Source organism: Osmerus mordax, chromosome 6 (assembly GCF_038355195.1).
Source record: "Osmerus mordax isolate fOsmMor3 chromosome 6, fOsmMor3.pri, whole genome shotgun sequence".
In the NCBI taxonomy this organism is placed as follows: domain Eukaryota; kingdom Metazoa; phylum Chordata; class Actinopteri; order Osmeriformes; family Osmeridae; genus Osmerus; species Osmerus mordax.
The window spans coordinates 14,751,842-14,766,266 of NC_090055.1; the positions used below are offsets into that span (position 1 = coordinate 14,751,842).

The window sequence follows — 14,425 nt, forward strand, 5'->3', positions numbered from 1 at the left end:
GGAGATATGAAGTTGCATTTGCACATGGTAACATGTTGTAGTGTCTTCCTTCCACCAAGTTTGGTGTTGATATCTCAAAGATTTGCTGAGATTTGACCCAACTTCCTGTTTGGTTGCTTTGTTGCCAAATTTGATTGGCTGTACCAGACAAACGGCTGTGAAAATCCAAAATCTGTTGAAGAATTGAGTGAGGGTTGCTCTGACGATGATGTGTGCCAATTCTGGGGAAGATTGGACAAAAATTGTAGGAGGAGTAGGCTTTCAAAGGTTTTTGATAAAACCGGAAATGGCGGGAAATCTATATAACCATAAATTGACGTCATAGGGTGAACTCGTCTTGATCCAGGGAATCCAATGGTACCTCATTTTTGAAAATCAGTCATACGGTTCAAAAGTTGCGTGTGTAAACACAAGTCCAACATTGAACCATTGGTGGCGCTAGAGTGGTCTAATGGGAGACATGAAACTTTGTGTAAGTATAGAAGCGACTGTCCTTAATGAGTGTAGCAAATTTCACAAAAGGTTATCGTATGGTTCTAGGGGCTGCCATTGACTCCCATGGGACTATAATAATAATAATAAAACTAGCAATAATAATAATAGGTTTCCTCCTCACGGAGGAATCCTAATAATAATAATCATTCGTGACTATGTATACTCTCACGTGCAGTAGGTGGTGGCAGGGTAGGAAATTTACATATATTTTTCAATTCTTGCCCCCACTGACTGAAATCCAGGGGCATTTAAAAAAAATTGGGGGCACTTTTTGAAAATTGTGAAATAACATTTAACCTTTGTTCAAGATAATAAATATGCTTATTTAGGCTAACAGTATACGAGCAATTGTCACCAAATGGCAAAAATAAGACTTAAGCAGTAGTCTACAGATTCAAAGTGTTTTCTTAGATTCTTTTTACAAAGAAAGAAATCAGACAATCATATTTGTTTTGTTTTTTTACAACTATTAAGTTATATATATTTTTTTAAATAATTATAACTTATTATATTTAGAAGTAATAAGTAATGAAGTAAGTTGGAAAATCGGACTAATATAGGCTACATGGTAATTATAATGTACAACAGTTTGATCGCACATGCAGCGCATCTTGTTTATAGGCAACATATGGAAAGGGCATTAAGGCGAGAAAGATTTGTCCGTCATCGCACAAATCCACTGTTAATTTGATTGGTGATCGATTTCCAAACTGATTATTTCTGTTTGTTTGTGTTGATAGCCTATTATTAAATTTCCCCGTGAGCACGCTTCTATTCTGAGTAAACAACTCTAGAAGTTTTCTAATTTCTCTATCAGAAATTTATTTTCTTTTGTTTTGTTTTTTTAACCCATGGCTTGTTTTGAAGGGAGATAGGCCAGCTATAGAGTGCGCTTTGGATAGGCTCTTAAATGGGTTGCTTGGCAACGATCGACGCTTTCGCATTTTCAACAAGGACGTGCATCTTAAAACCAGGCGTAGCTACGACCGTGGTCTGTCAAGCTTGGTGCACTTGGTGTAAATTCAAATCACAAAGTCGGACGTAGCTAAGACCGACCTAGGAGTTAAGACCAACTTTTTTTACGCCCAGCTGGTGCACTCGGCTTATCAGCCGGGGCTGCGTTTCCCGATAACGATGGATCGTAGCAACGATCGAGCAAAAAACGAAACCATCGATATTTCTTACGTGCGTTTCCCAAACATGCTCGTAAGGAGTAGGCTAATCTATGCACTTTCAAGAGTTACGAATTTCCAAGAGACACTTTAGCTACGATGTCTTTAGGAACGGCCAGTAAAACTAAGATTCGTCCTACGATGGATTCTACGATCAACTTAGGCTTACGACGCTTTCGGGAAACGCACCCCTGGGCTCTCCTCCGTTGAGTCCCTTGCTTTGTGACGCGTTTGACGTCAAATGCGGCACAAAGCGAGCAGTAAGTGCTGCTGCCTATGGCAATGAGCGCTTCTGCCTCCGGAGCAAACATCGCATTTAAGTTGTTTTTGAAGCAAATACTGGATAGATTAAAGAAATTACAAAACGTTTGTTTTGGGGGCAATTTTTGCCCCTCTCCTAGTGATATCAGTGGCAAAATGATATTTCTTAGGTGCATTTTTGCCCTTTGCCCTCGTGTATTTCCGACGCTGGGTGGTGGTATGGTGGCGGTATGCACCCGTTTAAGCCAAGTAAACAGGCACTGTTTTGGCCCCTTCGCGCTCTAGAGTGCATCACTATGAATATTCTGACTCATACCTTTCCACCTGCGCTAACGAAAAATTTCTCTCTCCACCTTAAAAAAAAAGGAAAGTTGACTCAGAAAATAGGCAGTTCAAAAATGAATGTAAAGAGAAATAGGTTTTTATTACTGTGGATAGAAAGAACCCAGTATGTTTAATCAGCAATGAGTACCTTGCCGTGTGTAAAGAATACAATTTGAGAAGGCATTTGAAGACGGTGCATGCTAATTTTGATGCAACTTTCCCACTGGGCTCTGCTGCTCGGAAGCAGAAGATAACGAGCCTTAAATCCTGTTATGAGCGAAGATGTCAATCTTTATTTCGGGCCTCTACGGATCAAGAGAGAGCAACGGTGGCATCATTACGAGTGGCATGGATATTGACTAAAAAGAAAAAGTCGTTTACAGACTCCGAGATGGTCAAGGAGTGTATGCTAGCATCCATTGAGGAGTTGGTAGCAGATGAGAAAACACGAAAAAGCGTCATCGATTCCATCAAGCAAGTTCCGATATCTGACTCATCAAATATGAGAGTGGAGTCCCTTGCATCGGAGGTTTTCAAGACGCTTTTGGAAAATCTGAGGAAGGCCGAAGTGATGTCTCTCGCCGTGGATGAGTCCACCGATAACAATGATGTTGCACAGCTGTGCCTCTGTGCGATTTTTTGATGGGGAATGTTTTCGTGAGGATCTGCTTGGACTAATTCCCATGGAGGGACGTACTACTGGTGAGATTCTTTTCACCAAAATCGTTTCATTCTTTGAAGTGAACAACCTGGATTTGGCGCGCGTCAACATGTTGGTGACTGATGGTGCACCCTCGATGGCCGGCAGGGAGCACGGATTAACTGCGAGGATGGCAGCTGTGGCTCCGCAGATGAGATCACTTCATTGCCTCATCCACCAGAGCCTCCTGTGTGCCAAGCTCAGAGGTGATTTGAAAGAGGCCATGGACTCTGTCATGGCAATCATAAATTTTATCCGGTCAACTTCCAGTTTACAGCACCGTCTTTTCCGCAAGCTATTGGCTGACATGTCTGCTAAATATAAAGATTTGCTCATTCACAATGACATTAGATGGCTTAGCAAAGGAAACGCATTGAAACGTTTTTGTGAGCTTAGAGAGGATATTCTGGTGTTTCTCCGGTCTTCAAAGTTGAAAAAATATGGCAAGTTTCTGTCTCTGATGGAAAATTATGAGTTTAATGGCACTGTTTGTTTTTTGAGCGACGTTTTCCACCATTCGAACCAACTCAACTTGGAGTTGCAGGGCAGGGATAAAACAGCCGCGGAGCTTGTAGAGAAGCTTCGTTCTTTTCAAAAGAAGGAAGCTCTTACTTTTCTCTGTTGATCTTTGTCCTGGGAGGATGCTCCACTTACCCATATTGAGGAGTTCTGGCATAAAAATTACAGAAATGATGTCAAGCTTCATTGACTCGATGAAAAACTACTTTGCCACAAGGTTTCATGATTTTAGCATCCCCAGTGGAGTTATGACATTTGTAAAGGATCCTTTCTCTGTGAACGTTCAATCTGACTTTGCTTTGAAAGGAACTTTTATCCTCTGTGGATGAGGGGTCTTTACTATGGAAGCAAATCGTTACCAAAATTCAAATGCAAATGCATTTCCAGAAATTCATTTGCATTTTAAGAATGTGGCTGCATTATTTGAATATGAAATTAGTAATCAATCATCCTATTTGCATTTTAATTTTCTTCTTTAAGAGTGCTCAATCTTTCACTTAATTAAAATGAAAAAGAAAGACATTTGAGATATAATTTTCAAAACATGCCCCAGCAAATAGATACCAAAATTCAATTTGAAATGTAAAATTTGAAAATTAAAATGCATTTGCAGAAATGCATTTTCATTTTCAAGAACGTGGCTGTAAAATTGTGACCACAATTCAAATTCAAATGCATTTGCAGAAATGCAAAATGAACGAAAAAGCATTCTGAGCGGCGCAGCAGAGTGACGTCAGTAGCCGTTCTTCTTCAGCTCCCTGCTGACCGAGCTATCCATCTTGTTCGGTAGGGGGCGGTGTGCACATCTGCATTGCATTACATTGCAAATGTGCCAGGAAATTGATTGAATTGCCGGGTCTTTAGAGCAGCGTTCCCCAACCGGTGCCCACCGGTCCGCGGACCGGTACCGGTCCGTGGGTCATTTCGTACCGAGCCGCACAAAAAATAATTAATAACATTTCCTTTTAATTTATTATAAGAGTCTGAAAGACGTTTTATTCTGAAAAATGACCTGATTATCTCCTTCTCTGTGGGCCTTTTCCCCTGAGCAAAAAAGCTCTGCAAAAATGAGTAAATGTTTACTCATTTTTTAACCATCCATCCATCCATTCTGGACCCATGAAGTCTGCCAAGAGAAATTTCCACACAAGGGATCTTGCACTTTTTGTTCTGACAATGTTTGGTTCAACATACACTTTGGAGTCATCATTCTCACACATGAATGCCATTAAAACTCACAATCGCACATCCCTTACTGACCAGCATCTACATGACTGCATGCGTATTGCCCTGACAATTATATACCTGACTTCACTGCTCTTGCCAAGTCAAAAAGATGCCATTTCTCTCATTAGATAGCAAATGTAGGCAAATTACATGCAAGTTAATAGGCATGTTAGTCAAGCAAGCAATTAAGGTTCATTTTTGTAACAGTATGATGTATTTATGATGTTATTCACCTCATATTATCCACTTAATGTTTTGCTTGATGTGGTTTGGTTCAGATGGACTGAATATTGAGATATCTGAGGCTATTTAATTATAGACAGATATGCAAAATGCAGTGCGTCTGCATTGTTTGTCTACTTTTGGCCACAGCAGATTAACTGCTTAACCCTGTTATTGAAATGGCATCTTTTTGACTTGGCAAGAGCAGTGAAGTCAGGTATATAAGTTGTCAGGGCAATGCGCATGCAGTCATGTAGATGCTGGTCAGTAAGGGATGTGCGATTGTGAGTTTTAATGGCATTCATGTGTGAGAATGATGACTCACAAGTGTATGTTGAACCAAACATTGTCAGAACAAAAAGTGCAAGATCCCTTGTGTGGAAATTTCTCTCGGCTGACTTCATGGGTCCAGAATTTTTCAAAACCTGCCTGCTGCCATGACTGTCGCAAGTCACCTGATGACTGAATGTCAATGGTTTCCAGTTGTAAAGTATGGAAGCAAATCGTTACCAAAATTCAAATGCAAATGCATTTCCAGAAATGCATTTGCATTTTAAGAATGTGGCTGCATTATTTGACTCATAAATGAAATTAGTAATCAATCATCCTATTTGCATTTTAATTTTCTTCTTTAAGAGTGCTCAATCTTTCACTTAATTAAAATGAAAAAGAAATAGACATTTGAGATATAATTTTCAAAACCTGCCCCAGCAAATAGATACCAAAATTCAATTTGAAATGTAAAATTTGAAAATTAAAATGCATTTCCAGAAATGCATTTTCATTTTAAGAACATGGCTGCAAAATCGTGACCACAATTCAAATTAAAATGCGTTTCCAGAAATGCATTTTCATTTTCAAGAACGTGGCTTCAAAATCGTGACCACAATTCAAATGACAATGCATTTCCAGAAATGCATTTTCATTTTAAGAACATGGCTGCAAAATCGTGACCACAATTCAAATTCAAATGCATTTCCAGAAATGCATTTTCATTTTAAGAACGTGGCTGTAAAATCGTACATATATATACACACATACGTGTGTACGTCTTGCTCCGCCCCTGCCTACCGCCAGAAATATAATCACATTGTGTGGGAAACACTGTGAAATAAGAACTATGCCGAGGGCTTACCCAAAGAAAACTTCTTTAAGATCTTAAACATCTGTGTGTAACTCCTCTAGCTTCCTACCTCAAAACATGGACCTTCTATAGCAGGGCTCTTCAATTAGTTTGGTGCTGGGGCCGGTTCTTGAAACTGAGGCAAAGTCAGGGGCCGGAGGATATGAGTAATCACGGTAACATATATATATATATATATATATATATATATATATATATATATATATAGTGCTTTTGACATTCATGCTGTCTAGCTGAATTGTGCTTTTGACATTCATACTGTCTAGCACAGGGCCCATGAAGGGTGCCAGAGGAGCTAGCACCCTAGACTCACCCCAAGTTCTCCAAGTTTGTAGTAGAAGGGCCACCTTTTCTTGGCACACACGTTGCATATAGCTTGACAGGGAGTCAGGTGGCTGAGCGGTGAGGGAGTCGGGCTAGTAATCCGAAGGTTGCCAGTTCGATTCCCCGTCATGCCAACTGATGTTACATTTACATTTAGTCATTTAGCAGACGCTCTTATCCAGAGCGACTTACAGTAACGTCAATTTGACACAGCCTGGAATCGAACCAGCGACCTTCTGATTACTAGCCCGATTCTCTAACCGCTCAGCCACCTGACAGATGTTGTGTCCTTGGGCAAGGCACTTCACCCTACTTGCCTCGGGGGAATGTCCCTGTACTTACTGTAAGTCGCTCTGGATAAGAGCGTCTGCTAAATGACTAAATGTAAATGTCTAAATGTAAATATAGCTACTTTTTTGGTATTTTTCCGACACCTGATATAACTGCCAAACCGCTGATGGGGGAAGCCATTTTAGTTGGTTGTAGAATGTCCCTGTATTTACTGTAAGTCGCTCTGGATAAGAGCGTCTGCTAAATGACTAAATGTAAATGTAGAAAAAGGGTCTTGCGAGTTTTGAATCATCTGTTCTAATCGAATCTTCTGATCACCCTTTATAGTCCACGAATAAATCAATTTTAAACCTCTATCGGCCAATACTGATTGGCGGCCGATCGATCGATCGGAGCACCCTTAGTTTACATGCAATATTACGTTTTTCACATGCAACTGCATGTTACACAAAGGAAAGTTACATATGCTTGGAAAGCTCAACTAGATCTAGCTTGTTTGGTTTTATTAACCAAAAGTAACAACTAGACTAGGTTGATGGGTTGGAACAAAAGCGAGGCTTGTGTATTGCTGCATGATGTGTTGACAGCTCCTGTAGCTAATACACAATCTAGAATTATTTTATTATTATTTTGGATTCCGTACGGGATAGTGTGTTAACTATGTCCACAAATATAATTGTGTTATCCTCACTAAGAACCATGGTATTTTATAGTCTTATGTTTTGAACTGGACACTGTGCAAGAGAATAATGACTGTGAATGGGAAATGGAAAGAAATTAATCAAAAAAGGATACATTCATAATTCAAATTATTTTAAATGTATAAAAAAAGTTCTCCGGAGAATGTGAAATTAAGGGAGAGCAGTCTGGTATGGTGATCAACACTCCCTTATAGCAGAGCAAATCTCGAAGCTTCCAGGGGTTAAAATGACCTGGTTTTCCCAGGTTACCTTATAATGTAAAGCACCTTGAAACAGCCAGCTAATAGAATCAAAGATGGTGATCAGTTTCACGATCAGTGACATGATTCAAAACTTTCACTTGAAGCCTTCCATTTCTTATATCAATCTTGAAGTTCAGACTGTCTCCATCCGATATTATATGTGAGTGTATGTCTGCTGTAGCATACCATGGGCCCTGAGCAGAGCCTCTGCAGTGAAAAGAGGGGCCTGCAACATGTCTGCGGTTTCCACGATCAACATGTCCTTTAGACGACGCAGCTCCTGAGGCCTCAGACCCTCATACATCTGGGAGACACAGCCGCAGAGAGGGGAGAGTGAAGATAGAAGGAAAGGAGAGGAAGAGATTAACAAAATTTAAACACAGACCAATATACATGACTCTGTTCTGGTGCACACTAAGATAGTGGAGCACTGTGGTTACCGGAATCACATTCTGATTCTGGGAAGACAAAAAGTTATAATTTGTGTGTGTGCATCTAGCCAGAAGCACAGCTGCAGCACAAGTTGTCAGCTGACTCCTATAACAACAAATTCCAGTATGACAACAATGAGGACTGCTGTACAGATGTGCAGCCAAAGGACATTAGCAGACAATATGAAAGGCAATTCCAATACTGAGACAAGTAGATTGTGATACTTATAAGGCGAGGCATGGCACCAGGAAGACAGGGTGGTAGGTTGAGGCAGACACACCTCTCTGTGGTCCAAGGCTGCGTACTCTGCCTCTATGCCCTCTGCCTCCGGGGCAAGGGAGAACACCATCTGGGACTCCAGGCTGAGGGCCAGCTCCTTGTGGTGCTGCTTCTCCGCACAATCGCACGGTGTCTCCCGGTTCTCATTCTCCATAAACAGGTCTGCCTGCCTCTGGACCAAAAGCTGCACACAGTCCGTACATGAGAGAAAGAACAGGTTAGAGTGTTGTTACTCCTCTCTTGTTGTTGATAATAAACCCTATGACTCCCCAAAACTTTTACCCAATTTTATGCATCTGCCTTTAAATGTCTCATTAAATGCAAATATGAAACTATGGTAACAACTTTCACCCCAGGAAAACCAAGGCTACAAGAAAACGCTATCCTATGTATGGTTGCAGTCAAAGTCAACTTGAAATTTAGCTAAAATTGTTTAGCAAAAATAATTTTAAAGATGGGATATAGTCCACTAGGGCTGTCCCCACTCAGTCGACTAGTCAATTTTCTGGTCGATATGCTCTTGGTCGACTAAGATGTTTTTAGTCAAGCTGCTGTATGGCAGTGTGAGATCTGATTCCCGCTTGTGAAATCATTGCTGAATTAACAAAATGTTCTACAGAAATTGTAGATTATATTATTTAAGACAAATAAAGCAACTCTAAAAATATATAATTTAAAAGAAAAGGTGCTACTGTTTTCCCTTTCGTTAATCTGCGCTTTGTTTTGGTTTGGTATTTTGCACACGGCACAAGCACAATTGGCTGCCGAACTACAAACTCTGCCATAGGCTACTTTGTCGGTGTTATTAGTCAAAATGGCAAAGAAATCTGCGGTATGGCAGTACCGGGTGACTCGAAAACGTTGAATCTGCAATGTCCAGCAGCCATTGAGTCAGATCGGGAAAATGTTTGTACGTTTTGTTTTTGTGAAAAAAAAAGCGTTTCAAATTTCGATTAGTTGATTTTCAGACGTTTTAGTCTAGTCTTGGTCGACCAAAGAAAATATTAGTCAGGGACAGCCCTATAGTCCACTTCATATTAGTGTCACAGCAGAGTGTCTGACTTGTTCACAGAGACTGAGGTCAGACAGAACCAACAAACCTAACCTTCTGCAGTGGTCAAAAGAAAAAGTATGTGCCAGTGCTTAATCATTAAAGATGGTGGACCAAGCAGATAAAGTTGCAGTATGTCCCAAAATTATTAAATTTATGAATTTATATTTTATGAATTTATCATGATAATGGTATGTAGCTGATTTTTATTTTAATCGAACTGTGTTTTGTTCTGGGATGCTTTAGAAGGGAGATAGAACCTGTTTGTTTCCAATGAGTTAATAACTAGGTTTCTACAGTGCAGGTTAGGTTCTAGTGTTAAGTTTCTAAATTATTTTTTCTCGGATATGTTCTATAGATAACTGGCCTGAACTATACACAAACTATGGAGGACATGTATTCCAAAAGTATAAGTCATCAGAGGCAGTCCTACTACGTCAGAAGCTTTTACTGCCCTCGGCTGAGGGCAGTAAAAGCATAAGAGGCAAAAGCATTTGTTTGAAAGAAAAAACAATCCGTAACTTAGTATGGTCATACCGTAAGGGCATACCGTATTTTACGGAAAATAAGCCGCGGCTTGTACTCTGATTTTACGGTTTTCTTGTGCGGCTTATATTTCGAAGCGGCTTATAGTCAGATTTTAGAACAAAAAAGTGGCTTCGTCTAAAGATCTCTACAGACCGTGCAGCTAATTTAATTCTCAACACTTGAACGGGGGCTTATTACTTGAAAGAGGAATCATTCATAATTAAAGTGAAAGTGCAGCTTATATTCCAGTGCATTTACAAACACAAAGTCCTCCTTCTGGGGGGGTCAGGCTTATACACGATGCGGCTTATTTTCCATAAAATACAGTACCTACCATACCACCTTAGAGTATTGAGATCTCACCTCTACACAGGTCTTCATTCCTGAGGCAGCAGCGTAGTGCAAACAAGTGTTTTTATTGTTGTCTGTGGTGTTCACATTGGCGCTCTCATATTCCCCCTGGCCCAGCTTGGCACCTGTCCACTTCAGGACAATCTGAATGCACTCTGCCCGCCTCTGCTCATCCTCGTAGGGCCGGTACAGGCGTGGCTGCAGTGCCCCCTCGGACATGAGGATCTGAGGGCCCATACACAGCAGGTGCAGTACATTCTCATTGTGAATGTTGCGTTTATTGGGGTTGCCATCTTTGCTGAAGAGAAAGGACCTGGGGGTGGGACAGGAGGGACCAGGGTTTAGAGTCACCATCACCACACACACACACACACACACACACACACACACACACACACACACTAGGCAAGTAGGGTAAAGCGCACAACCATTCACATTAAAACCAAGTCTGAAAGTGAATTATCCCTTTTGCTGGTTACTACAAGAAAAAACATCCTCAGACTTATGCAATAACAAGCTTCCAGAAAGTCTCAAAGAACTTTTTACAGTTGTGCGCAATTTATAATGCCCAGTTAGTTAAATTATGTTAGACGGAGACTTCTTGCTTTCCAATTACAATGTAAAGCCTTCTTGTTTGTGTCTAACAGATGGTTCAATGAAGAGGCAGATGGGCCGAAACAGGCCCACAGAGATTCCCGGGACACAGGAGCACAACCCTGTGAGTGGTCTACTGTAACACACGCAATCTTTTTATTTATTTTTACACAATAACCGAACAGAAAGTGCACGTAAAAACACATAAAACAAATAAATAAGCCCCATAAACAAACAGGACTTTCCCAGAAAAGCTTAAACCATGGATGACCACAGAACAAAATCTAATTTTGAATATGAAACTAAACTAAATGTATGGCAAGTCAAGTATTTATTTTACATAACGTTTTTTGTCCACAATCACATTATAACCAGTGATCCTGTTTGACACAGGAAAACAATCATAAATGACAAGTACGACAAAAAGGTAACATGACATTTCTAGGTCTATAACTATATGGGGATACCAATAAAAAAAAATCCATATATGTTTTAGCCCAACTAAATGATGTGTGTGACCTCACCTGAGCAAGCGAGTCATGGCGTGCCGTGCAGCGTAGTGCAGAGGAGTGTTGTGTTGGTAAGGTTCTCCATATGAAGTGTTGGGGTCCAGTGACTCCTTGAATTGGGGGTTACTCTCATACAGCTGGCAGGCCAGACCTTCGTCCCCGTTGATCAATGCCTTACGGAACTTAGTGGCTGTGTTCCCCATTGCTCTGCTCTTCTCCAATCCAAGCTTTAGCAGCGGACGCTTTCTAGTTGTCTGCTTCTTAACCACGCCACGTCCACATCAACAGCATTGCTCGGTATCCTAGGAAAGGGAAAAATAAAGAGTTAAAGATTCAAAATGTTAATGACTTTGTGTCAATTAGACCCTGTAAGTATAATAGTCTATTTTATTTTAAAAAAATAAATAAAAAAGATGAAGGTAACACTGAATTTTTGTAAATCTGAAAACAGAAGACACCTTTCCATTTAAAGGATATCTTCCAGGAGTCTTCTTTTTTAAACTTCTTCACAAACTTTACAGAATTTAGCTTTGTACTGTACTACCACAATATTATTAATCACTTTAAATCTCCTTTTAAAGAACTGATGCACTGCATGAGGAGTAGGCTAGCTGAGAAGAGTAACTTCTATGCCAGTCCTTGTGTTGTCATGCACCTTGATTCCTTGTTTTCTGGTATTTTGAACTCAACATGCCAACATACATTCATGTGGGGAAAGGAACAAGGCTTCCGCTGGCCTCAATGGGGACTTCCGCCCTTCCTTGCCAACTGAACTTCACCACAGGATCTGGAACAGTGGAAGGGTAGATATCATGCTCCAGTCAAGAAAAACATGCAGAGTTCAGCATATTGCTGCCACAACAGCCATATGTTACTATGTGCACTGGGATGCTCCTATGCCATCAGGAGAATAAATTACTCAAAATAGAGATACAAAATAAATTCTGTGGTTATAATTCTCAACATAATTGTATTTATATTCATATAGAAATAACACAATAAACCTATATTTTACTACTTAAAGGAAATCTAGAACAGTTAGGCATGCAAATGAAACCGTGTTGAGCTGTCTTATTCTTCGTGAATTTAATCAGAATCAGAAAGGGTTTTAATCGCCATGAAAGTTTGCACAGACAAGGAATTTACTTTGGTTAAGTTAAGTGTGAAAACTTCTACAGCTACTTCTTCAGCTTGTAAAAGTTTGTTCAGCAATGCATAACACGGTCAAGTACAGGTCAACTAGCCCATGTAGTTAGCTCTAACTACTACTACCGAAGTAGTATCTTGCTGTGCCGTGGTCAACAAAGCCATGGAGATACAATTCTGATGTCTTAAAGACTGATTTGCAACAGCAGGATAAGGGTAGCTCATTGCTAAGTTAATTGAGTCTGTACTGTATACCCTCGGCAAGCCAGCAGTTAAATTTAAATTATAATTGCGTTTTTTTTTCTTTTTTTCTAAAAGGCAGGTCTTGGATGTGCATTATGTTCTTACTTTTTTGTACGATTATGTGTTGAAAGTTTAGCCTGTTTCCTCGTGCTGCAACTGTAAAAGTATACATCCTGACTAAACTCCAAAGGTTTGGTTACTACATACTTACTGTAATTCAGATGACGTTGATCTCTACTATGATATGTGAGTGGTCATAGATTGACCCTACCACTTAGCTAAGTCAGTAGGTCGCAGTGGATATCTGTTCATAAATAAACCATTTTGACACTTCAACCAGAAACCGTCGTAAGACTAATGGTCTGCTTTTAATTTTACGATGGCAACTAACGTATATGTAAACCCTTGCCAACAAAGAAATAGTCTCAAAACATTAAGATATGTTTTACATTTCAATTCGGATATTATCGTCATCCAGACTAGTTATCCAGCTAATGTGACGGTCGTTAGGGTTGTCGAATGTTGTTAATTATAGCAAGCTAGCAACCAACACGTTAGCTAGTATGCTAGAGCTATCTGGGTAGACATTTCAAAGTTGCATGCACAGAACTGTCCCTTAAAACAACATCAACACAGCTTTGAAATGTACTGGCTAGCTAGCTAGCTAACATGTTTCATATCAAGGCCTAGAGCTGGCAAGCTAGAGTTGGCATGACAGTTTTGCTAACGTCTCTAGCAACCTACTGAAATAGTACTAGCTACTCTTTAACTATCTAAAACATTTATGACATGAATTAGGTAGTCTACGCTACTACATAGCCCAAGTGCTAGAAAACTTGAAAAGCTGGACTTACATTACAAGCAAAAGGCTAACGCGTTAGTTGTAACGTTAGCACTGAGAATCTCCCGTAACTGCTGTCAACTCTGACTGTAGAGGTTTGCCTTATGTCACGCTTTAGCTATTTAACTATTCATTTTCTTTAGTTTTGATGGGTTGGAGGCAGGCCATCTAGCTGATTAGTGAGTATTCCCAAATGCGCGTTGTTTTCCTTAGATGCCTCTTGTGTGTTTCTGTACAGACGTGTTGACTGCTAGAGCCTCTAGCTCTAGTAGCGTCTAGTAGAGGTGGAGACCTTCGATCAAAATCCTTGATTCGGGTTTGCACAGCGGGCGGATGTGATTTCGTATTAGTTGAAGTGGGTAGAGTTTCTGGAGTGATAAACTCCGCCCAGCTGGTGTAATAGGGTAGGTAAATCGAGAATAACAGTGACGACAAGCTCGAGTACAACAACAGATCATGTTTTAGGAATCAGAATCAGAATGGGTTTTAATCGCCATGAAAGTTTGTCAGTTGAATTAGTGATGAACTGCTGGTCGTTTGAATAAGTTTGAATAAGTTCAAGAAGCCAGTGCATATGCATGAAGGTTACGAATTCCTACTGTAGAATACATGCTGTATGTCCAGGTAATGGTAATTTCGGACTGTTTTACGCAAGGCTGGATTATGGACTGAGCCAGTGGGGCCAGTGCCCCGGGCCTCAGACTGCCAGGGGGCCTCCAAGCCTCAGGAGCAGTCGGCACGTGGCCAAATACTTTTCTAGAAAAATTGAACGGGAGGGCCCTCAGTGCGCACAAAGCAAGTTGACTACTAGGCCCATGGGTATTTATAG

At 40.4% G+C, this 14,425-nt stretch overlaps 1 protein-coding gene across 4 annotated transcripts in view; it reads right to left on the reverse strand.

Moving 5' to 3' along the window:
* The window catches only part of LOC136944112 (ankyrin repeat and IBR domain-containing protein 1-like), a 79,309-nt gene extending 65,429 nt beyond the window's left edge, over window positions 1–13,880 (reverse strand). For 3 of the 4 annotated variants that reach the window (XM_067237719.1, XM_067237720.1, XM_067237717.1), the window contains exons 1-6: window positions 13,610–13,833; window positions 12,069–12,153; window positions 11,382–11,668; window positions 10,276–10,576; window positions 8,335–8,517; window positions 7,809–7,926 (exon numbers count right to left, since the gene is read on the reverse strand). In XM_067237719.1, the coding sequence (XP_067093820.1) occupies window positions 7,809–7,926; window positions 8,335–8,517; window positions 10,276–10,576; window positions 11,382–11,569 (790 nt within the window). In that variant the 5' untranslated portion in view covers window positions 11,570–11,668; window positions 12,069–12,153; window positions 13,610–13,833. Of the gene's footprint in view, window positions 1–7,808; window positions 7,927–8,334; window positions 8,518–10,275; window positions 10,577–11,381; window positions 11,669–12,068; window positions 12,154–13,609 lie in introns of all 4 variants that reach the window. The other variant, XM_067237718.1, reaches the window with a different exon arrangement.
* Window positions 13,881–14,425: the final 545 nt, after the last annotated feature.